General features: G+C 41.5%; 2 protein-coding genes across 2 annotated transcripts; one reads left to right on the top strand and one right to left on the bottom strand.

Annotated features, from left to right (window-relative positions):
* Window positions 1-154: 154 nt before the first annotated feature.
* On the bottom strand, window positions 155-27,699 carry kiaa0895l. Its single transcript, XM_088078426.1, has 9 exons — window positions 27,379-27,699; window positions 18,313-18,414; window positions 13,796-14,068; window positions 12,085-12,856; window positions 10,629-10,772; window positions 8,914-9,046; window positions 6,561-6,866; window positions 5,659-5,756; window positions 155-4,274 (listed from the first exon to the last, which is right to left on the bottom strand). The coding sequence occupies exons 4-9, from the start codon at window positions 12,805-12,807 to the stop codon at window positions 4,113-4,115; spliced, it is 1,566 nt and encodes a 521-aa protein (XP_087934552.1). The 5' UTR covers window positions 12,808-12,856; window positions 13,796-14,068; window positions 18,313-18,414; window positions 27,379-27,699; the 3' UTR covers window positions 155-4,112.
* Window positions 14,094-26,251, top strand: LOC121963754 (uncharacterized). The gene is made up of 3 exons (XM_088081914.1): window positions 14,094-14,750; window positions 18,321-18,361; window positions 20,387-26,251. Exons 1-3 carry the CDS (start codon window positions 14,094-14,096, stop codon window positions 21,768-21,770), a joined length of 2,082 nt encoding a protein of 693 aa, XP_087938040.1. The 3' UTR covers window positions 21,771-26,251.
* Window positions 27,700-27,975: the final 276 nt, after the last annotated feature.

The following is a 27,975-nucleotide window of genomic DNA, read 5'->3' as shown; positions in this document are numbered from 1 at the left end:
GAGCCCTAAAGGGTTAATTCATCAGGAAATACCTCCGTTTTTGCCTGATTTTTGCGTGACAGAGAGACGTTTTCGTCGGCGTTGATCGGGACGTGGTGAGTAACTGATAGTTTGTGTGCGTTTTCGGAGCTTCATGAAACAGACCAGTCAGCTCTGAACGTGTGTGTGTACTTTTTAATAAATAAACTGGAAATTCAAGGTTGTTTTTCCAGAACATGAAACACTTGTGCAACATTCGTGCGTTACAAACAGGTGCATTCGTTTCGGCGAACCCAGGCCGACGGTTTGATGAGGTCAGCAGACGACCGCCCGCACAAATTTTAAAATCTGCTCAGTGAATGGCTTAAAACTGTAAACACAGCAGAGTTTATTTCAATTATTCATCTCCAAATCTGAAAATGCATCACAGAATTCACATTTTGGTCAAGTGGTTGTTTTTTTTTAAATATTAGTTAAAAACTGGAGCTTTTGATCCTGGTTTTAACTCTCAGACGGCTTGGACCAAAATGAATGCCCCGGCTGACATCTGAAGGGTTAAAGTGTCAAACACGGTAAAAAGCAGCCTACAAACACACGGCGAGCTACAGCTGATGAGCTCCACGCCCATCGAAGGCACGCCCACGACATCCCCGCCGCCCCGCAGCCGGCGACCCGTGTCAGGGCGAGAAACCACGACCGCCGGCTGCTCCTCAAAGAGCCCGACAACCAACTCAAAAGACGTGTTAAAGGAACAGTTCCACATTTTGGGAAATTAGTTTGTTCACTTTGTGGCAGAAAAGTTGGACGAGAAGGTTAAGACGAGAATTATGTGCGAGATTATTTCTGTCCCGCTTTAGCTGCTTTTTGTTTAAAGCATAAAAGTGATATAAAAATGATAACATCTGCAAGTTTACCTTATTATTATTATTATTATTATTATTATTATTATTATTATTTTAATTTCTGTCAGAAGTAAACAAAGGCAGCGTCTCTTTCCTGCGAGCGACCGTTGTTCACGTCGTGATCGTTGTTCACGTCGTGATCGTTGTTCACGTCGTAGCCGTGACAGAAAACAGAAGATCCTGTAAATGTTAATGCAGTGATTCATTTTTGGATTAAAATTTTAACAATTTTGCGCATTTATTTCTTGTTAAACAATAAAAAAATGCAACAGGCATTTTCAGACGAAAGGATCTTTATTGTAGTTTTAAGAAGCTTTTTTTTTAATAGCGTCTGCTAGGAATCGACAGATTATCGTCCTGGTCGATTATCCGGGCCAATATTTGGTATTTTGTCAAATATCTGTATCAGAATTTTATTTTAATGATCACTGATAAAATTAATTAATTAAAAAGTGCAAAGAAACTGTCAGCGGAACTTTTACTTTGTAAAACCTCAGGGTTTTTTTATTTAATTTTTCTCTTGACTTTATAAAAAAGTTGATAAGAACTTGCTGAATATGATGTTGAGAGTTTCAAAAGTCTTGTGTTGTAGTTTGTTATATTCCAAATTTTAGATTTTGACAGAAAGATTTTCATCTTTTTTATAAATGAATATCGATTCTTAATCCGGTTATTGGTCTCATTAACTACTAATAATCAGTATCAGTTTCGGCCATAAAAAAACAATATCGGTCGACCTCTACTGTCTCTGCGGTTCGGGCGGTATCACAGTTTAACAGACTATTTAGAAATCCTGTTTTTTATTTTGATCATGAATACAGATGCTCATCCTCCTATTAAAGTCTTGTATTTAGTGCACAGCACGCACCACCACGGCTCAGTCTCTGGTCTCTACTGGTGGCACAGACATCTGAGTTCAAAGACACAGAGACACCTGCTGGTGGAGGAAGAAGTTACAGGACAGTAAACAGCCGGCGGCCAGCAGGCAGCCAGAGACCGTGAGGAGTAACAGCGTGTTTTTTCATATCTAACTCGGTGAATTAAAGGATTTATTTCGATCAAACCGGAGCTGGTGATTGTTGAATCAATAGACTTAATAGCTGCGAGTTTAAGTCATTTTATCACCATTAAAGTCAGCAGAAGACTAAACGCGTGTCGGCTCGATGGGCCGAATGATGAAGAGCATCTGAGTAATTTTACACCCAGAGAGTCAATTTTTTTGACCTCCACTAAACGCAATCCCATGCTGTATCCAGTTCTCTTTATACATCCAGACTTTTGTCCTCATGCGAAAAATGATATACGAAGAAACTTTCTCTTTGTAATTTTGTTAGTCACCACTGATTTTTGGGATTTTCTTATTTTTGCTTTCTTCTGAGGTAACAGAAAATTTAACGCGCGGTCGAGAGTGCTCTTAAAAAAACATCTCGCTTTCACAGTTTACAAATTGTTGTCCAACACAAGTAATAATAAGTTTTACATTTGAGGAACATTTAAAAATGAATCTTTATCATTTTATCAAATTTAGATTAAGTTTCTGAGTAATTATAATGACTGAATTATTACATTTCAGGAATAAATAAATACTACTTTTGCATCGATTCTAGTTACTGTAAATTCAGTTTGCGTCTCTCTGCTGACCAGAGCTGAATGTAACTAAGTACATTTACTCAAGTACTGCACTACAGTACAAATTTGAGGCAACTTTTCTGTTACTTGAGTATTTTAATCTCGTGCAACTTTCCACTTCTACTCCGCTACACTTCAGAGGGAAATACTGCATTTTTTACTCAATTAATGTTATTAGATAACAACTAACTACTCAAACCAAAAATGTGAAAATATACAAGTGCAGCTGAAACAATTAGTCAGTTAATTAGAAATATAATTAGCAACTCTGTCTTTCATCGTGTAAATCATTTCTCATGCAAAAAAAAAAAAAACATTTTATGGTTCAGCTTCTCGTATAAACTGTGAATACGAGGACTTGCTGCTTTATTTTAATCATTTAGATTCATTAAATGTTTTTGAATCTTTCTGAATGTGTACTTTTACTTTTAAAACTTAGAAGAAATTTCTTCCTGAAATCACATTTACTTAAAGTTTATTTAACAGAGTCTTTGCACACGGCACTAAACCCGCCCTTATATGGTGCTGAGGGGGCGTTACCTGAGCTGACAGGTGACCGATGATCACTGAGCTCACCTGCTCAGAGCAGATTTGGGTGGTTCGGAGCGTTTGGTGAATCTGGAGTTGACTTATCTGATAATTTCTCTTAGCAGAAAAATTAAGAGAAAAAATTAGAGAAATTTAAGAGAAAGTTGCTGCCGATGAGGTGACAGGCTTCCTGCACTAAAAGCTCATCAGCGCATTTCCCAAAATGTGCAGCCGTTTTCCTTTAAAGCGTCAAAATAAAGTTTGGTTTCTGCAGAGGGGGGGCTGGGGGACGGGGTCACATCACAGTAGCATACTGATATGAAAAGACCACCAAGGACACAGTTTAAGACAGGAACATCACAGCTGATTATCTCCTCAATAACACTGATATCTGCATTTAAAATGAGTAAAAATCACCCCGGGGAGCGTTTGAATACTGGACTGAGTCCTCTGGCACTTAAAGATTCAGTTAGGGCGTCCCCGGGGTTTCTGAAATGTCCTTGGTGTCCTTTTTTTATTTTAAAAAATGCAAACAATCTAAGGCATAATAAAAAACACAAATAAAAAGGTATAAAGCTAAAACCAGAGACATTCAGTTTGTTCTGTTAAAGTAAAAAAAATTTAAATAATTGCATAAATAAAGCGAGTGATTATGTTTGGATCCGTACGAGACGTTAGCGGTGTACAGGCGCCGGGCGCAGTGGTTATGAGGCGACACATAACATGTTGGTTACATCGTAGAGTTGAGTATTGAGGTAACTTCATAGTAAAGGCGAGGAGGAGCAGGAGCAGGAGAAGGAGGTGAAGGAGGAGGAGCAGGAGAAGGAGGTGAAGGAGGAGGAGGAGGAGGAGAGACATGCAGTGGACGAAGGTGAAGATGGAGATAGAGGTGTTAGTGTGTGCGTCCCTTTTTGTTCGAATCATTCAAGTTTTCAAAAAGAAATAAAGCCTCGATAATACTGGATGTGTTTGAACGCACCACGTGTTTCAGTCCGAGTACCTCCAGCTCTTCTTCTTCTTCTTCTTCTTCTTCACGTGGCGCCGGCGGGGAGGACGGGTGGGTGGCGGTGGCGGTCAGGGCAGCAGGTGTTGCAGCGTCGAGTCGTCCAGCTCGTTGACGGCGACGATGTGATCCAGGTGCTGCAGGTAACGCTCCTGGTCTCGCATGAAGTGCGGGATTCTGGTCCTCTGCAGGACGGCGAGGTGACGCAGCCGCTCCACGTCCTCGAAAGACACCTGAAGAAGAAGAAAGTTCGTCAGACCCACGGCGGTTTAACTTCGTACAATCATCAGCGTTTCTTTGTGCGTTGAGAAAATTCTCCTGTTTTTTTTAGCTAAATTAACTCTTTCAAAACTGTCTTGGATCTACGAAGGCGTATCAGGGCAACAAATAAAACTCTGAGTTCATAAAGTCGCAAATTTGTGGAAAAAAAATCACAAATTTCGGAGAAATAATAGTTGTATATTCTCTGAGTTCATGATCACAAATTTGTGTGAGAAAAAACAAACGTACGAGACAAAAGTTGGATATTTTCCCAAGTTTATAAAGTCACAAATTTGTGTAAAAAAACCAAAACTGACACATTCTGAACAAAAATGTTGGATGTTGTCTGAGTTCATAAAGTCACAAATTTGTGAGAAAAAAAGTCAGAAAAATTGCGTTTTTTGTTTGTTTTTTTGGGGTCAAAGAACCACATTCGATCAACAAACAGACGCTGCCGCCTGCAGCGGATGAACTTATCCTCCTGACAGTCTCTCAGAGTCTGGATGCTGCTGAAAATCTGGTGATTCTGGGCTGAAATCAGGAGGATTTTTATTTCCTAAAGTTTCTTTTTTTCCCTCCTATTAAAAACTATGTCCATCAGATTTACTGAATTAACAGATTTGAATTTCCTGTTTTCAGAAGACATCCTGTCAGGGACGCCTCGTCTGGAAGTTTCACACAACTTCACACAAACCGAAGAGACGCAAAATGACAGAAAAGACACAAAATAACTACAAAAAGGGTCAAAACAGGCACAAGGAGACCCAAAACAGCCCGAAAAAGTGAGAGAAAATTATCTCAAAGACACAAAATGACAAAAAACAGCTGCCACCCAACACACAAAAAACAGACTAAAAAGTGATAAAGTCTGTGTGTCTTTAACTCCTGTATACGAGAGGTGGCGGGCCCTTTGGGGTCTTTTGGGGTCTTTTGGAGCCTTTCGGGTCTTTTGGGGTCTTTCGGGGCCTTTGGGGCCTTTGGGGGTGACGCTGGGTCCCTGCCTGCAGGGGGCAGCATCGTCTCACTGAGCTCTGACCAGATATTTGCCTTTTTCTTCTCTGCAGTTTGCGCTTCGTTCATAAGACTTCTCAACAAGCAGACAAAATAATGACGTGACTTTTTTTTTCAAGCCAACGCTGCTCTGACTTTCTCTTTTTTCTTGTCTTGTTCTGTTTGATTGTTCTCAGGTTCTTGTTGCTGTTTATGGCTTCACATTTTTAAGTTAACCTGTGAAATAAATTTTATCTGGTTTTAAAATGCATCACAAAAAGACCATTTCCGTCCTTACAGCTGATTTTGCATACAAACATGCGGCGTTTGTTTTATTTCGGTGACGAAGGCTGTGGACAAACGGACCTTTCCTAAAGACGTCAACATCTTGAAGTCGATGTTCCTTCGGTGTCGGAGGATTCGGAGGATCCCGTCCAGATAAACCTGATCTTTACTGAAGCAGCCTGAGACACAAACACAGCAACACACAGGAAGTTATTCTGCAGTCTGACCCAAAAGTCACAAGAAAATTACCCGAAAATAACTCAAAAAAAGTTTGGAAAAAAAAAGAAAATGAAGATTTAAAAAACATATTTATGTATTTGTTTTATATATTTAATTTTGCTTTTTTTAAAAATCAGAACGAAGGTTTTCTGGGCATTTCTTCCCTATTTTTGGATTTTTTAAAAAATAACCTTCACCTCTTTTTTTTTTCCAAACTTATTTTTTCTCTCAATATTTCACGAATGATATTGTTATCGTTTTATTTCCCAGCCCTGTGTGTGTGTGTGTGTGTGTGTGTGTGTGTGTGTGTGTGTGCGCATGTGTGAGTGCATGTGTGAGTGCATGTGTGCATGCGTGTGTGAGTGTGCACGTGTGTGAGTGTGCACGTGTGTGAGTGTGTGTGTGTGCGTGCATGCGTGTGTGTGAGTGTGTGCATGTGTGAGTGTGTGCGCGTGCGTGTGTACGTGCGTGTGTGAGCGTGTGTCTGTGTGTGTGTGTGTGTGTGTGTGTGTGAGTGCTTGCATGTGTGTGTGAGTGTGCGTGTGTACGTGAGCGTGTGTGTGTGTGTGCGTGTGTGAGTGTGTGTGTGAGTGAGTGAGTGTGTGCGTGCGTGAGCGTGTGTGTGCGTGTGTGTGCGTGTGTGAGCGTGTGTGTGCGTGTGTGAGCGTGTGTGCATGCATGTGTGTGTGTGTGTGTGCATGCATGTGTGTGTGTGCATGCATGTGTGTGTGTGCATGCATGTGTGTGTGTGTGTGCGTGCTCACCGGGCTGCGAGGTGTCCGTCTGTCCCCTCTTGGCTCTCAGGCAGTACTCCCAGCGGACATCGGGGTCCTGGACGAAGCGGGCGATGTGGCTGAAGAGGCGGCTGAAGCTCATGCTGTTGGCGTGGTACACCGTGTAGTACAGCAGCGCCGCGCGCCACAGGTACGGCTGTTTCCGTAGCAACACGCTGTGCAGGCTGGCCAGGCCCTCCTCCGTGGGATTGGCCGGTTTCAGGCCGAACTGCTTCCTGCCCTCGCTGGTCGACCACGGCTGCAGGTTGTTGTTGACCCCTCGCAGGTAGTGTGTGCCTGAGGACGCCACCGACAGCAAGAAATCAGCCTAAATCATTTTAAATCACCATTTTACTTTACTTTATTCATTTACTTTACTTCTGTTTTACGTGACCGTTATTAGGAAAACGTTTTCTTTTAGGGGCCGGGCAGCGAAGCCACCAGTCCCTCTTCTTTTCTTCTTTTCTTCTTTCCTCTGTGTTATTATTGTTCTGAGGAAATCAACTTTTCATGCATAAAAAACCCCAAACACGCCAAACTCCCTCAGCTGCAAACACAAGCCAACAGTCCTGATGGTGGCGCTACAGCGACCGTCGAAATTTCAAAGGTTTGAAAATCTATAATAAAATCGTTTGTATGTGCTGCAGCTTTGACACCAAAATGTAGCCCAACGGTGAAGAAACACGCTGTTTTTACGAAAAACGGTCAAACTACTTAAACCGAACTCCTTTATTTAGCTCTATGTAGCTTTTTGATGAGGTTACTTAAAAAACTTGAGAACGGTTCCGTTTTATTCTCACTGGAACCAGCTGCCCTTCATTTTTTGGAAAATTATTTAATAAAAAAATCATTTTGTTTCTGTAACTTTTGTGCAAAACAACAAAACAAACATACTAAAAAATGCAACATGCATTGTTTTTTTTAGAATTTTTTTTTAGGAAAGCTGCTGTGAAATGTGAGATTTTAGGCCAGAAACCCCCCCCCCGGTCCTGGGGGGACCGGTCTTTGTGTTCGAGGGGCTTTTATTATGTCGAAACAGGAGACGGACAAACATGATCTGCTGACATGTTAGAGACACGCTATCGTCTCAAACATCTTTGTATGTTGCGGCGTTTGGATTCTCCTTCAGGGTCCAAACAGGAGAAACAGGAAGAGCGACTGAAAGCTCACTCTCACGTTCTCGCCACGTCGACGGAGCGAGAACAAAAAGGAGACACTGCGGGGACGAGGCGTCCCACCCTCTGAGGGGACATGTCCAGTGGTCTCACACCTCACAGCTGGATCAGGTGTCTCTTAAGTGCAGTATCATGTGACCCTCCGGTGTGTGCGTGAAAAGATCATGTGATGTCACCGCGGCGGTGCACAGTTTCCCGGAGACGTCTCTTATTGTCTGGATGTCTTTAGAGCTGCTGACGTGGACGCACCCTCAGCCGACAGATTTGACATTTTACCGTATGTATGTAGTGAAGGGAAGGCAGAGGCAGCCGAGGCCCAAAAGCACGAACGCCACATCACATCCATCTCCGCAGGAGCGAGAGGCTGACAGGAAATCACATGTTCTAAGAAGTGCGAGTTGGAGATTTTGGCGGAAGTAGCGTGAGAAAATCAAGCCCCCGGGAAGTGAGCCGGGCGCTGATGCAGATTTTACAAAGTGTGAAAAAGTAGAATTACACGGCTGGGTTCGGTCACGTGCTGCGCACTGGCAAACGAAGACTTTTCCCAATTCACATACATCAGGAAAGTTACGTCTGTAAATCAGAAAATATTTTTCTGTGAGCGCCGAAACCCGCAAAACGACTTCTACGACTATCTTCGTTTAGATCATTTAGTTCGCTAACATTTGCCGCGAGTTTGTCGAACGCTGCTCTATGAGCCCGTAGATCTGCTATCTCACACTCATTCTACACCCGGAAAAAGAGCTTTTTCGGCTGCTCCGATAGGAACGATCGAGGCCCCGCCCCCGACGCTGTATCCAGACTTCCTGTCACACATCCATGGAGAAAACAGAGCGCGCTAACTGAGTGACTGTTTTGCTTGTTGTTGGAATTGTTGTTTTGGCGAAAATGAGGCAAATGAAGCTGCCGTTTGCACGTTAGCATCACATACGAGGAAGAGGAAGAAGACGGAGACGTTATCGTTGTGGATGTATTAATTAACCGAGCTGCTGACGGAGGAAAAGAGACGAGGAGGCTGTGCGAACCTGAGCGAGACCGGCTCACTGAGCAGTTTGACACAATAATCACAGCTAATGTGCATAATATACATTTATATATACAGTTAGTGTGTGTGTGTGTGTGTGTGTGTGTGTGTGTGTGTGTGTGTGTGTGTGTGAGCTGCAGCGTACCGATCTCATGGCGCAGCATCCCCTCCAGCCAGTGCTGCCGCGCTCCGGACAGGTTGATGGTCAGAGTGGGACGACAGCTCTCCACCACCATCACGGCCTGAGACAGCAGCTCATCCGAGAGACGCACCACCACCTGCACACAGACGCACCTTCATCATCATCATCATCATCATCATCATCATCAGCGGCGGCGGCGGCTCGCTCCTCCTCGTGTGTCCTGATTGATTTTTATTTTCCACTTTGTTCATTTAATTCTGACTCTTAAAGACACTAATCTTTACCCAAATTTAAGACTGATTTTTAGACAAATCATCTTTTTCAACAACAATTTAACTTTGTTACTTTTTTGTTTTTTTCCCGCCAAATATTATAACCAACTTTACCAAGAGGTGGACTCTGTTTTTCACATTTTTTAAATGTATTTATTGTTTGGTTTTTTGTTGCTATTAGCATCGCTGCTGTCTGTATGAATAATTTTTCTACATATATTTCTAATTTATTTTTCTATCTCTTTCCCACTTTTATGTTAAAAACAGAAAATGATGTACGGATGCTGTGCTGTATAATGTACACATTTTAAATCCAATAAAAAAATTAAGTGAAAAAGAAAATAATTTAGTTCATGATAAAATCTCATTGGAGAGGCTGAAGCTGCACTTTTCTGTCATTTTTGCTGATTTATCGATGAATCTCTTCAGCTCGACACTGAAATGGGTCATTTTCTGAGCTGTATACGTATGTTAGTGTTAACTTAACGAACTAAATCAAACAAAGCGCTGCAGGAAGGTGCGGGGGCGACTTCAGCAAACAGCTGCAGGGTGGAGCAGGTGGAGGATTAACACAACTACTATACGACTAAACACGACCGACGGTCCAAACTTAAAGCTAACAGAGACTCATGCTGCACACGCCTCTCTCAAGAGAACAAATAAAGTTAAGTGCTGTTTGAAGAACGTTTGCGTCGACTGAAAATCATATTGACTTTTGACAACTGAAGAGCAGAATCCAAATTTAAAACCATCTGTTCAGTTACAGAGCAGTGGGACAAAAATGTAATGTATGAAAATCCTAGTTAGTCAGCACTATTTTATTTTATTTTATTTATTATTATTTTATTTACTATTTTAGGTTTTTAGATTCTCTCTTTTTTTAAAAAAGCAATTTTTAAAATTTATTATTATTATTATTATTATTATTATTATTATTATTATTATTATTATTTTTACAAATGTTATATCTAAAGCTGAGGTAGGCAGAAATCTGGAAAACATTTAAGATTTTGGAAATCACCCCTCCTCCTGCAGCTCTCCCGTCTGTCCTAAGCTCCTCCCACTTGACGACCACGGGCATATTTACGCTTAAACAGCAACTTCACCTCACTTCGTTGTACGCAGCTCTGTGACTCCGCTGCTCCTCGCCGCTCTCTCTCTGTTTAGAGCAGCTAATAAAACAGATGTGATTGAGCGTCTTTTATTGTGGCCTAGATTTTTAGAAAGCCTAAAAACAGCCAAGAGGAGGATCAGCAGTCGAGTTTCCTCTCAGACCGCCTCAATAAAAACATGCTCAAAGTTTATTGCTGTTTATTTTTGCCCGATGATGCAAAATTTGAGCGTCTACGCGGCTTTAAAGAATATTCTTGGAAGGAGCCTGAAATCTAAGATCTTCACCGCCATCAACATCCCGAGCCTCGTCTGTGCGTGCCGAGCGTCACTCACCTCTCCCACGCAGCCCTCTTTCTGCAGATATTTGCGAACAGCCGCCCAGACTTGACTTTTAGGGAGGACGCTGCCGCCCGTCACCTCCTCAAAGTTCTCGTAGGAGCCAAACTTCCTCAGGACGCACTCCATGATTCCCACCGCCTGCAGGTAAACGGAAAACTCCTCAGCATCGTCGTAATCACGTGAACTTTAACGCCGGGTTCACACTGACGCAGGAGCACCCGATCACGGCTGGAAACGTACTTTTTTGTCAAAATGCCACTGTGGCTGCTGGACTCCAAAATCTACCAGCCACCAGCCACAGTAACTTCACCTCACAACATAACACAGCAGCCACAATAACGACATAACTGCTGTTATTGTGGCTGGTGACTGATGCAAATCTGAGCCGCTGGTGCCGACTGTTACTGTAAAAATGAACCTTTTTGTCTTATTTTTACCATAGCTGTTACTGAAGGCACTCTATTGTACATAACTTTGATATCGATATATTTTTCCTTCTTTTTCTTTACTAGAAGCCTAACTGGGGTCAGGAGTTGGAAACTAGCAGAAGCTTTAATCTCTATATGTGAGTAATCAGTTACTACAGCGTGTTTCCAGCAGGTTATAGTGTGTTTTTTCCCGTTGTCCCTATCAAATAAACTGTATGCATAAATAAAATAAATACATTTCCAACCCTGGGCCCGATATGTTAATATCTGTTATATGTTGGGACCACACTTCTCCACGGCGGTCAGCAGCGATTCTCCCACCTGACGACCACGGGCATATTTACGCGTCAAACAGTAACCCCGTGTTTCCTAAACACTTGATCAGCATCGATTCTCCTCCTCTGCTCCTCTCAAATCACACAGAGAGCTCTGTCCCGGGATCTTTATCTCTGCTTGCTTGTGTGTCTTTCTGTGTGTGTCTGCTAGTCTCTCTCTCTGTTTAGACATAACTGACAAAAATTGTGGACGCTCTGGGTGCAATCATTTATCAAAATCAGATCATTTCTATTATATCTAATATGTCCTTTGATAAAGCATAGTATTGCAATATTTTTGTGTGGCAATATCATATGGTTCATTGAGTATAGAAATTATTAATACCACAAATACAAATTTGGTAGTCTACTAGATTATATATAATCAATTGTTTTTTTGAGTGCACTCGCTTTATATCGCAATACATTTTGTTGCAGCTCATTCAGCACATTGCAACACATTTAAAATCATATGAACACTGATTTTTTTTAACCCTTTTACACCTGAGAAAATTGTTGGGTTCTGCTTTTAAACATTGGGAAGAAATTACTCAAAATTAGCATGAAATTTGTAAAGAATAAATAAAGAAATAAATAAAAAGGCCTGAAAAATAGCACAGAAAAGTTAAAAAAAAAAAAAAAAAACAGGGATAAAATAAAAAGGAATGACATCGAGAAAAGCTCTGAGGTGGATGTTTGGTAGCGTACCTGTTCGAGGAAGAGTCCCGATCCCTCTCGGTACTTCTCCAGCACGCTCCTGGGCTCCGGCTGCGCGTACTCAAACTGCGGCTCGTACTTGTAGTCGGACTGGAAGAACGTCTGCTTCTCCTGCTCCAGGTTCAGAGGCCTCAGCGCCACCAGCAGACACGGCCTCGACGGCGTCGGCAGCGACCTGCCCCCGACTCCCACCCCCTTGGCGATGTGCGGCAGGGAGGTGGCGGGTCGCATCTGCCCCCTGCCGGCCCGCAGCCCCAGGGAGTAGTTGACGGAGCAGGTGCTCTCGCTGCGACGCATCCAGCCGCCGGCGCCCAGGCTGGGGCTGGTCAGGCTGCGAGCCGGAGGCGAGGGAGCCGCCGAACCGCTGCGCCAAGGAGGCTGCACGATCCGCCTGTCCGCCATCTGCTCCTGAGACCCTCGCAGGCGCTGGGGCGTCACCTCCAGGCTGAGTGGGCGGCGCAGCGGCGGTCTGGGCGTGGCCCCGCATTTTAACGACGACGATGATGATGACGACCTCCTCTGTACCGCCTGGTTCGTCTGAGCAGGAAGTCCGTTTTGGGACATCTTCTCCTTCTCCTTCTTGGCAACATTGCTCCTTCTGGACGGCGTTCTGGGCGGATCCGCTCGGACTTCTGGCTCCAACTGGCTCCTGCTGCTGCCGACACGTTCACCCTCGACCTGATCCATGAAGACTTCACCTGAGTCCAACACCATCACCACGGCCGCCACGCCTCAGCCGCCACCACCGCCTCCAGCCCCGACGCTGCCGACAGCACGGAAAAATCAACGCAGACTGATTTTAATGCCGTTGTGTCAACGATGAAAAAGTGCAAAGTAGAATTTTTTGGGGGGGGATTGTTGCACATTTCCAGGATTTTAAGATGTTTGAGGGATTTTATCATATTTCTTAGATTTATGACATTTCTGTAGGATTTTAAGACATTACAGGGGCTTTAGGACATCTCAAGGACTTTCAAAAATTTTAGGACATTTCTAGACTTTAGGACATTTCAAAGATTTTAGGACATCTCAGGGATTTTAGGACATTTCTAGACTTTAGGACATTTCAAAAATTTTAGGATGTTTCTAAGATTTTAGGACATCTCAGGAATTTTAGGACATTTCTAGACTTTAGGACATTTCAAGTATTTTAGGACATTCTGAGGACTTAAGGACACCGTCTTAAAGCTGTCAGACGAATGTCGTGCAGTAAAAAGTTAAATATTTGGTGTAGTGGTGGAGAAGGAATATGTTTCATTTATTGGAAATACTTGAGTAAAGTCCATAAAGCTGACATTTGTGCTTTAAGTAGTTGATTATTAATGTGTTCAGTAGCTGGTTGTTGTCTCTGGTGGGTGTGTGTGTGTGTGTGTGTGTGTGTGTGTGTGTGTGAGGAGGATAATGGTGCTGCTTTCAGTCACAGCTGCAGCTTTAATCAGATTAATGGGAGTCAGCGGGTCAGTAACATGTCAACATGTGAGTTTATGGACTCAGACAGGAAACAGTCCGACAATAATGTAAAAACTCCTCACAAACACAAAGTCTGCTGCGGCTAAAAATCACGGTCACATCCGGAGCTCACGTGTTTACATGAGCGAAAAACGGTTTCATTTCAACAGTTTGAAGACTGAATTTTTCCTGCGAACAGCAGCACAAACCTCTGAGATTCATTCAGACACAAAACAAACCGACACCAACTCACCGAGCACCGAGTCCCGGGACTTCTCCTCAGCCTCCAGCCGCCTCACAGTCTCATCCCGGCGGCCGCAGCTCCTGTGGGACCGGACGGAGGCTCCGGTGCGTTTTTTCCCGGTGAGCGGTGATGAGTTAACGGGTAACGGTTCAGCGGGGAGCGGGGCCTGAGGCGGCTGCCGGGCCGGCCAGGAAGCGGCGGTGTGTTGGAAGATATGACGCGGGACGCAGGGTGCGTCAGGCACGTGACGCATCGGTGCGTCATTACGCACGACGCGAAAACCTGGAAAAAGGGATGAGGAGACAGGATGGGATCAGGATGGAATCAGGATGGAATCGGGTGGGGACCAGGATGGGACCAGGGTGGGATCAGGATGGGATCAGAATGGAATCGGGTTGGGATCGGGATGGGATCGGGATGGGATCAGGACAGGACTGGGATGGGATCGGGATGGGACCAGGACGGGATCGGGATGGGACCAGGGTGGGACCAGGACGGGATCGGGATGGGACCAGGGTGGGACCAGGATGGTATCAGAATGGAATCGGGTTGGGACCAGGACGGGATCGAGATGGGATCGGGTGGGGACCAGGATGGGACCAGGGTGGGATCAGGATGGGATCAGAATGGAATCGGGTTGGGATCGGGATGGGATCGGGATGGGATCAGGACAGGACTGGGATGGGACCAATGTGGGACCAGGACGGGATCGGGATGGGACCAGGACGGGATCGAGATGGGACCAGGATGGGACCAGGACGGGATCGGGATGGGACCAGGACGGGATCGGGATGGGACCAGGGTGGGACCAGGATGGTATCAGAATGGAATCAGGTTGGGACCAGGACGGGATCGAGATGGGATCGGGTTGGGACCAGGATGGGACCAGGATTGGATCAGGATGGGATTGGGTCGGGACCAGGATTGGATCAGGATGGGATCGGATTGGGACCAGGATGGGATGGTGATATCATTGAAAACCATTCACAGATATTACCCGATAAATCCCACTATTTGTGTTTTACTTTGTTTGTAAAAATATGATCAAAACATGAGAACGAGTGTAAGTTCACTGTGTGACACTGAGCCTCAAACAACATACAAATAAACTTTCTCTTTTTGGAGGCTGAAGGCACCAAAAAACACATTTTTCAGTGTCATTAATATTATTATTATTATTATTATTATTACTACAATAAAATCCAAACTTTGCACATAGGTCCAGTCCCGTGCCAACGACATAGGATTAGGGCCATGTTAAAGAAAAAAAAAATCTGTCAGATTTTGAGAATAAAGTCATAATATTACAAGAATAAAGTCGTAATTTCAAGAATAAACTTGTAGTTTTAAGAGAAAAAAAACAATTTGTAATTTTTTAACAATAAACCTGTAATATTACAAGAATAAAGTCATAATTTAATGAGAATAAAGTCATAATTTAATGAGAATAAAGTCATAATTTTACAAGAATAAAATCGTAATTTTATGAGAATATAGTTGTAATTTTATGAGAAAAAATTGGACTTTTATTGGAAAAAAAAGTCCGAATTTTATGACAAAAGGGGACATTTTTCTCGTGTTTTTAGATTAAAAAACAAAACAAAAAATTGGTAAATATACTACATGCAAAGAGTATTTTTTCATTTTTATTTGTAGCTGCTGACAGTCTGGGATATGTCAGTGTGTGAGTGTAGCTGCTGACAGTCTGGGATATGTCAGTGTGTGAGTGTAGCTGCTGACAGTCTGGGATATGTCAGTGTGTGAGTGTAGCTGCTGACAGTCTGGGATATGTCAGTGATCAGCAGCTACATTGACTGTGACAGGTCACCTAGTGGAAATAGCATGTATTTCCTCCAGATGCCAAATATGGTCAAAATGACCTCATCAGGTGGAAAATAGTCAAAATGACAAATTCAGAGTCAAAAGCCCAGAATGACACCCAGAAATAATACAAGTCCTGTTTTTCTGCTCTGATGGCTGTGGGATCAAAAATGTCAGTTTGAATGGGTTTCAATGGAGCATTTTTGGACCTGAACAGTCTGAATGTAACTATTTAGTTTCCACAGTGTATTTTAGACTTATTGTAGGAGCTGAGCTGGAAATTTTAGAAAGTTCCTGAATCATCAGGGTAAATGTTTCTACGTGAATAAACAAAACATCCTTTACGTAATGGAGGCTATTTGTCTTCATGAACTCGACTGATTGCGGCATAAGATTTTGGCACTGAACTACTTCCTGTTAAAACCCCCACAGAAGACGGATGATTGAGTGACCTTTTGTTGGCTCTGCTCACCTCAACGTTTGTCATCATTGTTTCTGTCTGAAAGCAGCGTTTACACACCGTCCACCCCTGGCCCCCCTCCGACCTGCACCCACACTAAACCCGGTCAAACAAGTCACGCAAACCTGCTGGACTTCATGAGACTGATGACTGGTTACATGATTTGTTTACAAAAAATGGACTCGGCATTTTACCAAAAAGACCCTCTGACAATGCAGCACTTTTGCTCGTATTTGAGTATTTCTGTGGTACTTCTACTTAAAGGTCAAGTGAAGCAATACTCAGCGGGAGGCCAGTCTCCGCAGCCCCGGACATGTTTCCAGGATTTTAGGACATTTCTAGGTTTTGAAGATATCTGTATGATTTTAGGATGTTTGTAGGATTTAAGGACATTTCCGGGATTTTAGGACGTTTGTAGGACTGGCTTTTTTTTTGATCAACAAGCTCTATTTTGCTGTTTTATGCACTCTGACACCTTATAAACTAAAAGTACAAAAACAATTCCCAGTGTGATTCGCCATATGTTTATTGTAAATTCTTATTTTCAGCTGATTTCACGCTCTGGAAATCATACTTCTGAATGTGATTTTCCTTTTCTGACAACATATCCCTTAAATTTGTCACACTGAATCTTAAAGTAAAACATCCCAGTTCTTGTTTCGCTGGATTTGCATTTACTAACATGTAAATGTTCACTCTCATTATGTATTTGCATAGAAACCAGCTCACATGTTTTGTTTTCTCCTCAAAACCTGCGGGAGGTTTTCAACTATTTCCCGTCATGTCGGATTCAGGTTCAGAGGTGTTTAGCTGTGCCGGCGCTCAGCGGCACCTCCTCCCCGTGTTAGTCAGTGATGCAGCAGGTCATTCGCTCCTCGAGAATCTGTCCATGTCAGCTGACTCGGCCGTGAGAGCGAGTCCACCTGTGGAGTTAAAGCTTAAACCGTCAGAGGTCACGCAGGTCTGTGCAGAACAAGCCTCCTCCTCCAGGAGTCTGACCTCCTGCTGCTGAGCTGGGGAGGGGGGGGGATACATGCTATTTCTGTCTGTCAGCAGCTAAAAAAAGAAAGAAAAAAAATCTACTTAGCATGTAGTATAGTGAAAATATTTTTTTTTTTGGCATCATGTCAGAAACCCAGTGTGTAGTAAAAAAATTAAATAAAAAAAATAAAAAAATTTGACTGTGACAGGTCACCTAGTGGAAATAGCATGTATTTCCTCCATATGCCAAATAAGGTCAAAATGACCTCATCAGGTGGAAAATAGTCAAAATGACAAATTCAGAGTCAAAAGCCCAGAATGACACCCAGAAATAATACAAGTCCTGTTTTTCTGCTCTGATGGCTGTGGGATCAAAAATGTCAGTTTGAACTGCTTTCACAGTCTCATATTGTGATGCAGTTCATTCGTCTGAGACGACATCCCATATAAACAGCTGACCCGAAATCTTCAATCAGATTGAATTCCATCACATGGAGAAAAAGTGTGCATATGAACACAACTAATATGTTTACTGTGTGCACCAAACACCAAGACACGTTCCTTGCAAGTGAAAACGTATTTGGCAATAAACCTGATTCTGGGTCCACTCCATTACACTGAGCCACACTGAGCCACATCACGTTAGACTGTTTCATCTCGTCAGGCTCGTGTCTGACGGCTCGCAGGTTTATCACAGAGTCAAAGCATCCTTCATACAGAGCAGATAAATTCTGTTTGTTTACATGTTCCTGGTGATAAAGTCAGTTATCTTGTTTATGTCGGAAAATTCAGATGAGAACATAAGAAAAAAGATGTGAGTTCTCAGCACAGAAGGAAGTAAAGGCTCAGTGCTGTAACACACACACACACACACACACACACACACACACACACACACACACACACACACACACACACACACACACACACACACACACACACAGCTGTTCACAGGGCCTCTGGAGGGTTTTGCAGCTTTACTTCGGCTTTGAGGGGAAACAGAGGGGAGGAGCAAACAAAGGTGTGTCTCCCCTGCAGGTAAAAACACGGCGTCATGGTTACCTGAGCGGCCGGGAGCGTGCTCGACAAATAAAGCAGCTCAGAGAGTCGCAGGGATGGCAGGACTCGGACCAACGTCTGGAAATGTGACGTTAACGGTGTTTGCTGCTGCTGCAGTTTGTCGTGACAAATAACAGATCTGCAACTCAACGCCTCAAAGTCCCGTCATGAATTTTTCAGTGTGACGTTTTCTGCGTCCACTCACCTTAAAAGGAGGACATCTCCGGACAGGGGACAGACAACATGCTGGACAGGTACGTCAGCTTTAACAGTTAGATTCTTTTTGTATTTGTGAAGCTTTTTGTGTCTGTGGAGGAAGCAGAGAGGAGGAAGGAAGGCAGTTAATGATTAAAAAAAAAACTCTATTTCTATTAAACTGTTAAAAAGATTTTAAAGCTACAACATATTAATATATTTCTTTATTTAGACAGGGACGGCCCTTGAGAGCAAGCTCTCATTTGCAAGGACGCCCTGTTAACGAGATAAAATCATTACGAAATCCTTACAAACTCAGTCATATAAACATGTTTACATGTTTACATGTGCACAAACAAACATACAAACATGTTTACATGCACACATGCATACAAACACAACATCGACAGACGAATTCAAACAAATACAACTTATGTGAAATGTGTCGGAGCTCTGAATGTTTCTGTGGGACGAGTCGCTGCAGTTTAGTCCTTTGGTCCTGCTATTTTAATTATGTTTTATTTACTTTACTTTCTGTTTTATTTACTTTCACTATTTTATTTTATTTCATATATCTTCAATTGTATTATGTTTTGTTTTGTTTTATTTAATCTTATCTTATTTTATTTTACTTTTACTTTTTTAAATATCATTTCATTTTACTTTGTTGGTTTTACTCGTGTCTTATCATATTGGACTATTTATACCTATTTTATTCTGTTTCAAGTCCATTTATTTATTATAATTAATAAGCATACTCCTCTTTTAATGGTCTGCTTATAGTAGTTTTATTCAATTTTACCTTGTTTTTGAAATCAATTCTGACTCACATTTTTGTGTCTTTTTATTGGTTTATTTATCCTATTTTATGCTGTTTTTAGCTTTTTTATTAATTTGATATATGTTTTATAGTATTTTATGGTCTAGGTTAAGTATTATTATTTTTATTTAATTTTAAGAACTTTTTATCAGTTTTGACTCACATGTCTTTGAATGTTTTACTGGTTAATTCTTCATCCTAATTTTAATAATTTAAAGAGCTTTGTTTGTTAGTTTTAATGGATTTGATAAACTTTATGGTCGATTGCTGTCTTTGTTTCTTACCTTTAACTTCCTGCAGCACATTGTGCTTCTACCTGCGAAATAAATATGCTAATTTTGCTTGCTTTACTTGAGTATTCATACATTTCTTTGCTAGTTTAAACTTCTACCTGACAAACATTTTGGAGCCACACTTTCTGCTACATTACATTAATAAAAAAAGCCCTTAATTTGTGGGCTGAAAGTCACATTATTACAGCATTATAATATCAGCAGAACTGTGCATTATAGACCAAAGCTGAACCCGACAACAGGCCTGAGGATTAAGCAGATATTTAAAATCCTGCAAATTAATGAATATTTGATATTTATGATGAGGACTGATGTTGATTAAAAAAATAATTCAATGAAAGTATAAAATTATATTAATGATAATTATTTTTAAAAGCTTGATTTTGAAAAGCGCACTTTTTGTGCGCAGAGCGTACGAGTGTGTTAATATTAAAGTGGGCCCTAAGAGTTAATAATAAATCAAAAATAAAAGTATTTAAAGTTGCATGCCACTCCCCTAAGCCAAAACAAACACATCATCGGTGCTTAAAGAGTTATTTCACATGCCAATCCCTACGCAGAAGTAGCAATACTGCAGTATAAAAACACATTGAGTTAAAGTACTCATGCGCAGAATGGCCCATTTTCAGACATAAACAACAACATTTATATTACTTGATTATAATTATTGATGAATTAAAGCTTTCGTCACTTTAATATTGTAGCTGGTAAAGGTGGTTTTAATGATTTTGGGTAGATGAATCTGTAATAAAACATCATCATTTATTAGTATATTTTTATTTTCATAAATATTCTGAATCTTAAGTTAAATAAAGCTGTTGATAAATAATAATAAATGTGGTGCAGAAAAAATTACAGTAATTCTCTCTGAGATGTTGAGGAGGAGAAGGAGAAAGTAAGAGAAAATAAAGATACTCAAGTAAAATACAAATACTCGAGTAAATGTACTTCAGTCTCCTCTCTGCTCTCAGTCAGGGGCGGGTGGACGGACGGAAACAGGCGGACAGCAGGAGGCGCTGCGGCTGGTCGCGGCGTCAGGTTTTCATCTTCCTGCTAGTGCTGGCGGCCGTTCTGTTTTTCTACAACGCCAACGTGAAAGAGACGGAGCCGGACTGGAACTCCACGACGTGGTGGAGTCCGTTTAAAATTCAGAGACAACGGGTCGTCCTCGCAAACACGACGGCTCCCGCCAACCAATCGGGTGGACCTGAACCGGCAGGGTTTGAAACTGAGAGCAGCGCGACGGCAGCTCCTCAAACCGAGAACATCACGTTCTCTGAGGTGGCGGACGAGACGACCACGACTCCAAGTACTCCTACAACTATCACGACTCAAATGACTCCGACAAGTCCCACAACGACCACGACTCGAACAACTCCTACAACTGACACCACTCCAACGACTCCTCCGTCTACCACGACGACCACGAGAACTCCACAGACTAGGAAAACTCCTTTGGTGACTCTGCTGGCGACACCAAATAAAACTGCGTCGCCAACACCGGTTCCGTACGTGTCCCCGGGCCCGTACTTAGTGGAATACCCGTACGAGTACCACTTCATCATAAACGAGCCGAAGAAATGCGAGCAGCAGAAACCTTTCCTGGTTCTGATGGTTCCTCTGGCGCCCAAAAACAGGGCGCACCGTGACATCATACGCAGCACCTGGGGCGGCGAGCGGCTCGTCCTGGACAAAGTGGTGCAGCTGTTCTTCGTTCTGGGGCTGCACGGCGGCGAGGGGGCGCCGCGGGTCCACGAGCAGCTGCAGCAGGAGAGCCGGGAGCACCGGGACCTGCTGCAGAGCGACTTCCTGGACTGCTACAAGAACCTGACCATCAAGACCATGGTGATGCTGGAGTGGCTGGACGCCTTCTGCCCCGGCGCCTCTTACGCCATGAAGATCGACTCGGACATGTTTCTGAACGTGCACAAGCTCGTCAACATGTTGTTAAATGCTCCAAGGACCAACTACATGACCGGGCTCGTGGCGAGAGGAGCGGCGGTGCTGAGGGATCCGGCGTCCAAGTGGTTCCTCCCCGTGGAGCTTTACCCTCAGCCACAGTACCCTCGCTACGCTCTGGGTCTGGGCTACGTTTTGTCTTTAGACCTCCCGAAAAAGCTGGTGGAGGCGTCCAGACACGTAAAAGCCGTTTACATCGAGGACGTGTATCTGGGGTTGTGCATGCAGCACCTGGGCATCGCTCCCACGGACCCCCCGAGACTGGAATACTTTCAAGTGTTTCCTGTCCAGTACAGCCGCTGTGCGTACTCCAGGCTCATAGCCACCACCGTCCACGCTCACAGGGACCGCGTGAGGGACTGGACGGACTTTAAAAAGCCCGGTCCATACTGCTGATCTGCTAAAGACGGACAGAAAGAGACAGTTCACTCCAATATCAAAAAATTATATTTTCTACTCTCTTTGTCCGTCTACAGCAGAGATAAGCAACCTGCTTTACTTGGGGGCCACTTCTGCAAAATGACAGGGGGCCAGGGGCCAGCTGCAGGAGTCCCATCCATGTTTCTAGGATTTTAGGACATTTCTAACATTTTAGCGCATTTTTGGGATTTTTGGGCATATATGAAGGATTTTAGTAAGTTTCTTGGACTTCAGGGTTTTCCTGGAGTTTTGCAACATTTCTAGGATTTACGGACATTTCTCAGATTTTATGATATTTCTGTGATTTCAAGAAATGTTTTGGATTTTATGACGTTTGCATTATTTTTAGGACATTTCTCATATCTTAGGAAATTTCGAAGAATATGAGAAAGTTTTAGGATTTTAGGACATTTCCAGTATTTTAGGATATTTCTCAGTCTTAAGGACATTTATAGGATTTTTGGGCATTTCTAGGATTTAAGGATGTGTCTAAGAATTTTGGACATATCTAGGATTTAAGCATATTCTTAAAATTTTAAGGACAAATCTAGGATTTTCGGACGTTTCTCGGACTGGCATGTTTTTTATCAACAATCTCCAATTTGATGCCGTTTTATGCACTCTGGTATCTTACGTATACTTAAGTACAAAAACAATTCCCAGTGTCAATCACTGCATTTTTAATGGGAATCAGAAAATGGCTGGGGGCCCACCTGGCTCCCTATCAGAGGCCAGATTTGGCCGGCGGGCCCTAAGTTGAGTATCACTGGTCTCGAGTTTTGGTTCCTTCTGCGCGGGAGAGAAGACGTCGGATATCTGCAACACTCAGCAACTCACACCAAAACTATCTTAACTGATAAACAGCAAAGAGGCAAAATATGTCGATTTGATTTTGGGTGAACTGTGACTTTAATGTATAGATAAACAGACCGAATCCTCTCAGCTCCTTACCAGATTTATTCTACTTTTTTGCTGACAACCTTTTGATTCTGTGCTATTCAAAAGTCTGGAATAAGCTGTTACATTAATGTTTATGTATCATGTTTAGATATATATAAATGACCTTCCCTCTCAGGTTTAGAGGCGTTCAACACACATCAGAGGCTTTTCTGCCACGTTCATGTCACCTTGTTGAACTGTAGGTCAAAAATGAACCTGTGCTTAAGAGCAGTTCATTATTATTTTACTCACTAACAAGCGAGCAGCTAAAAGTCTGAGTGTAAAACACCGAACGTGTCAGGTACTCACACTTTTCACTGAAACTATCAAGCTAAAAAGGTGAAACACCTAAAACATATATATTCTGAGCTTTCCTCACAGCTGAATGTGAGAGTGAAAATGTGGCACTTTTAACCAAAATTTGAAGAAACTCTTTTCTGCGTCAAGTTACTGCGACTCTCCGTCCGTCCGTCCGTCCGTCCTCACCTGCGGAGCTGCTGAACTAATATTTACACACGTGAAGGAAACACGTAGATATGTGCTGACCGGAGAAGCTTTGGATTAATTATTATCACCACAGTTTACACAGCAGGAGATCAAAAAGTAAAAGACATAATGAGAGTTAATAACTGACTGCGGTGGAGGAAGCTGCCTGAAAAATGTAACCTGGAGTGTGTCGGGCATGTCAAACATGTCAAAGCCACGAACAAACACTGAAACCAGAGCCACAATGACACCCAGCCAGTTATTCCAGCTGCTTTGTTATCCCCACAGCTGCATTCAGCACCGGCGACAGAAAACCGCCGTCTCTCTGCTGCAGGAGACGCGTTAAGACACGTCAGCATTCAGGGGGACTTCACTGGAGGAAATATTTAGCCCTGGTGTTATCTGAACGGTGCTTTATCTGTGCTCAATATTCAGACATTTCGATGCTTTTCACTTGGGGACATGTTTTGAGCTGCAGCGGCTGCAGACTGTGGGACAATCTCCATCTGAGGACGCATGAGGACTGAAGAGTCGCTAAAACACGCCCACTTTTGATGCCTAAAAAGCAGCTGGAAACACAACAGTGACTCTTTAAAGAAAAAATGATCTAGTAGTTAGCAGCTCAGAGTCACGACGTCCACCGTCCACCATCCACCGTCCCCTCCACGTCCTGAAGACAAAGCCAGCTCAGATGCTACAGCACTTTAGAAACATTTTTTTACCAATGAAACAAATTTAACATATTCATGGCCAATATTTTCTTCTGGAGACCGAGCAGCTTACAACATTTATTCCAGAGTCTCACATCTAATGCAGCTTCTTTCATTAATTACAGTTTAGTTTTAGGTGAAATTGTAATTTGGCCGAATGTTAGTGCAGATTTTTTTTGGCTGCAAAATTGTGTTTTGTTTTTTTTTCACAAACCGGGTTGTGTTTTTTTGTTTTTTTCCCATCAAATCTTCTTGGATGTGTCGACGTTTTTCTCACACACTTCTTTTATTTCTTTTATTATTTTTATCATTAATTATTCATTATTTATGTTTATTTGTGACACCTTATAATCAGGACAGAAAACAGGTGGTTGAAAACTAATGCCTGCGCAGGCTGGGCACAGTGATCCATCAGACGATGATCTGATGCTTTGTTTGCTGTTAAAGTCTGTTTGTTGGGAGTTTACTGGGAAAACTGGTCTGTGAGGTGGAGAGGAAAGGACGCGTCCCTCTGAAGGGGGACGGTGGACGAATCAGGGCAGGATGGACCGACATGTTTGAGCTTGTGTGTCGACGCTTCAGTTAGAGAGAAAAACAGAAATGTGATTGTCAGCATTGTTGTTTCTGTTGACTGTTTGTGCAGCAACACGCAACGTCTGAGTCTGAAAACCAGTTTGATTTAAAAAAAATAATAATACAATTTAAATTTTAAAAAAAGCTTTTTATTTTAGAGAGAAATTATGTTTGATAAAATGCATATTAAGCAGTGGCGTCATTACGCCGGGGGTCGGAGGCTTCAGCCCCGAATGTTTTATTAGAGGTCGCTAAAGAGGCTGTTCCTTATTTATCAGAGGAAGGGGGTTTACGTTTATTTTTAGCCTCCCCCCAAAGCTACAAATATTTTTCCTTGTGCCTCCATGAGTGACTTTGGGGAAAATGCATGAAGGTTTTGTATTCAAAGACCTCTGGAAATTTGAAAATCCAACAATAATTTCTGTTTTTACAGTATCCTGTTGTGATAAATGGCATTTTTTAAATTTTGATTCACATTTGTATGTGATTTTAAAATCACCAAAAATGGAGAAAAAAAAAATGCCTTATTTAAGGGGTATATAAATGTCAAAAATGTACAAATCACCCAAATTTCTAAAGAAACAAACCACCATTTTTAAATGAAAACAAAAAAAGTCAAAAAAAAATTTAAAGTAAAAGAAAAGTTTCAAAATCACCCCAAATTTTAAACAAAAAAATCACCAAAAATGTTCAAATAAAAAAAAAAATCACAAAGGAAAGTTTTAAAGGAAAAACAAAAGCCAAAACTTGTTGATAATGAAATCAAACATTTTTAAAGAAAAATCATCTAAAAATGTTTTAAGATAAAAAATTTTTAAAAAATTAAGAAAAAATCCCTAAAAACCAGTGATAAAATAAATATAACATATATTGAAAGTTGAATGCCATTTCCTGAGCCAAAATAAAAAACATAAGTCCGTCCTCTATCTAAAACTCTTTATCAGGTCTTTTTCATGTCACCTTTTCCGAATTTCTTTAAATTTGTGGGATAAATCTTACCAAATTGCTTTTTGTTCACATTTTCCGTCACAGTTTCAAAGGCTTAAATCTTGTGAACGTCGCCTGAATGCTGCACAACAACACTGGTGTGAACATGTGTTTGCATCTTTAGTCTAAAGTGATTGTGTTTTATTTGCGTGTATTTTCAGTTACACATGTTGTATCTTTCGTCATGGCAGAAAACAATGTGCTTCGAAAAACTGCCACAAAATTACTGACTTTATCCTCAAATCCTAAATGTGTCATTGGCTGTCATTTTCGGGTATAAAACATCATTTTCTCTTTTTCTCTTTTATCACTTCATGTCTTGACTCAATCTATTAGTGTTTTATACATCTTTTTTTTTTTAAGTCTAAAGCACTTTAAAATGCTGAAGGCCTTTATTAATTTTTGTCCATTTTCTATTATTATTATTAAGATAAAGACAAACAACGTTGTCGTCTCACAGCCATCCACCACAGTGTTAACATGCTTTATTCTGCTGTATTATAGTATGAGATACACACAGTAATAGCTCCTCCTGTCATCTGACCTCAGTTATAATCACTGCAGCATCAAAGAAATCTGTTTATTATGTCCGTTTTATGAATGAATGTAAATTTCCTTGATTTCAGATAACTGTCTGCACAGTTTATTATAAAATGTGAAGAAAACCTCAGAGCTGTGATTGAATGAACTTCCTGCCGTCAAACAGAGACACCAAGTGGATATTTTTTTACACTGCCACCGGATGATAATTAAAATAATAAATGTCTGACAAATTTATAACTGAGAAAATGTGTTAATGTTATGTATCATATATTAGTTTGTTAAGGGCAAACAATAGAGAGTTTATTTATTCAATTACTGTAGGCCTATTTACATTTTGAGGAGATATATACAGTTTATATATATATATATATATATACATACATATACACACACACATACATACAATATTTTGAATTAAGGACTATATTGTAGAATTTTTATAATTTCTTTAAGAACATTTTCATCATTTTTTTACCTGCTTTTTTATGGGTTAGCTTTCCATATCTTCCTTTTTGGGTTTTTTTTGTGCTGATTTTCAGATAAAATCTTGAAATTCAGGTTTCAAAGGCTTAAACCTATCACACACACACACACACACACACACAAAGATACTCTGTCACAAGTAAGATAATAAAAGTCTTGAATTCAAAATGTATAGGTATTAGCACCAAAATATACTTTAAGTTTCAAAGTAAAAGTACTCACTATACAGAATGGCTCATTACAGAATAATACAGGCTATAGTTTATATTATTGAATTATAATTTTTTTACTGCATTATGTGTTCGTCACTTCAACGTTTCAGCTGGTAAAACTGGAGCTCATGATGACTTTAGGCTATATACTACTGAGTGCTTTAACCTGAAATACTGCATCATAATTCATTTGCTGATTTATATTTTTTAATTAATATTCTGATTATGCAAAGTAAAAACCAAAGTTATACGATACAAAACTTCCTTTGAGATGAGGTGGAGCTGGAAAGACATTGGGGATCGATAACTTCGTCAAAACACAAACGAGGCCTCTTTGTAAGACTAATAATAGGGAAGATATTGAGCATTATTTCCAATAAAAAAGTACACAAAGCCACATTTAGTACAAAGTAAATGCTGTAGTGTGACCTCCAGTGCTTGTATTGAATTGCTTGACAGTAAACTGAATTATAGGGAAGATATTGAGTATTGTTTTAAAATGATAAAAAATCCCCTAAATGACTAAATGGCGGCAGCAGGACCACCGTCAGAAACACAGGTGGCGTTTGGTCACTGCAATTCGCATCATAACTCTTTCAGATTTTACCACAGAGACGTCAAACACTTGTTTTTAGATTCAGTCCTACTTACATTTTCCGAGGATATCTCTGTCACCGGCGTCCTTAGATCCGCCTGAAAATCACAGAAACAGAGACGCTCCGAAACTTCCGAACTCGCCTGAGAAACATCGCGTTTTTACGTTTCCGTCAGTATCAAAGAAATACTGAGACAGTTGACTGCAAAAGTACAAGTACATCACAAACAAAAAGTTCTAATAGTTAATTCGGCATATTTTAAATTGCGCCAATTTGCCAAATTGTAAACAAATAAAGGCTAAAATAAACGGGGCTCGAGCTGTAGTCCACCGCGTGGCTGTACTTCCTGTTTACACCCTCCACATTATGGGAAATGTAGTTCCAAAATGTAAACGCACAAGTCCTCAAATTAAAGTTTAACAAAACATAACCTAATTTTATATTTTGCTGCATTATGGCTAAAATCTATAGACCACATTGATTTCTGATTGTATTTTAGGGACTGTTCGTTATTTATGAGAGAGGAGAGGGTAGTGCAAAAAGTAGGCGGCATGTCAGATGTTTTTTTAAGCACTGGGGACATTTATGCGTTTTATTTCGGCTTCACAGGAGAGGCATACAAATTTAAATAGCTGTATTTTACATTAATTTT

This window comes from Plectropomus leopardus, chromosome 1 (assembly GCF_026936395.1).
Source record: "Plectropomus leopardus strain MGB_pleo_1.0 chromosome 1, ASM2693639v1, whole genome shotgun sequence".
In the NCBI taxonomy this organism is placed as follows: Eukaryota; Metazoa; Chordata; class Actinopteri; order Perciformes; family Serranidae; genus Plectropomus; species Plectropomus leopardus.
The sequence above is the reverse complement of the archived record's forward strand: the minus strand, read 5'-3'. Positions and strand labels throughout refer to the sequence as shown.

Coding starts and splice junctions, on each gene's coding strand:
- kiaa0895l (XM_088078426.1), bottom strand. CDS start 12,807: ATGGTGTTGGACTCAGGTGAAGTCTTCATGGATCAGGTCGAGGGTGAA. Junction 5,757..6,560: donor GACGGACACCTCGCAGCCCG/GTGAGCACGCAC, acceptor TTTGTGTCTCAG/GCTGCTTCAGTAAAGATCAG. Junction 4,275..5,658: donor TGTTGACGTCTTTAGGAAAG/GTCCGTTTGTCC, acceptor CTTCTTCTTCAG/GTGTCTTTCGAGGACGTGGA.
- LOC121963754 (XM_088081914.1), top strand. CDS start 14,094: ATGGGATCAGGATGGAATCAGGATGGAATCGGGTGGGGACCAGGATGG. Junction 14,751..18,320: donor ATTGGGACCAGGATGGGATG/GTGATATCATTG, acceptor TCACCTTAAAAG/GAGGACATCTCCGGACAGGG. Junction 18,362..20,386: donor ACAGACAACATGCTGGACAG/GTACGTCAGCTT, acceptor CTCTGCTCTCAG/TCAGGGGCGGGTGGACGGAC.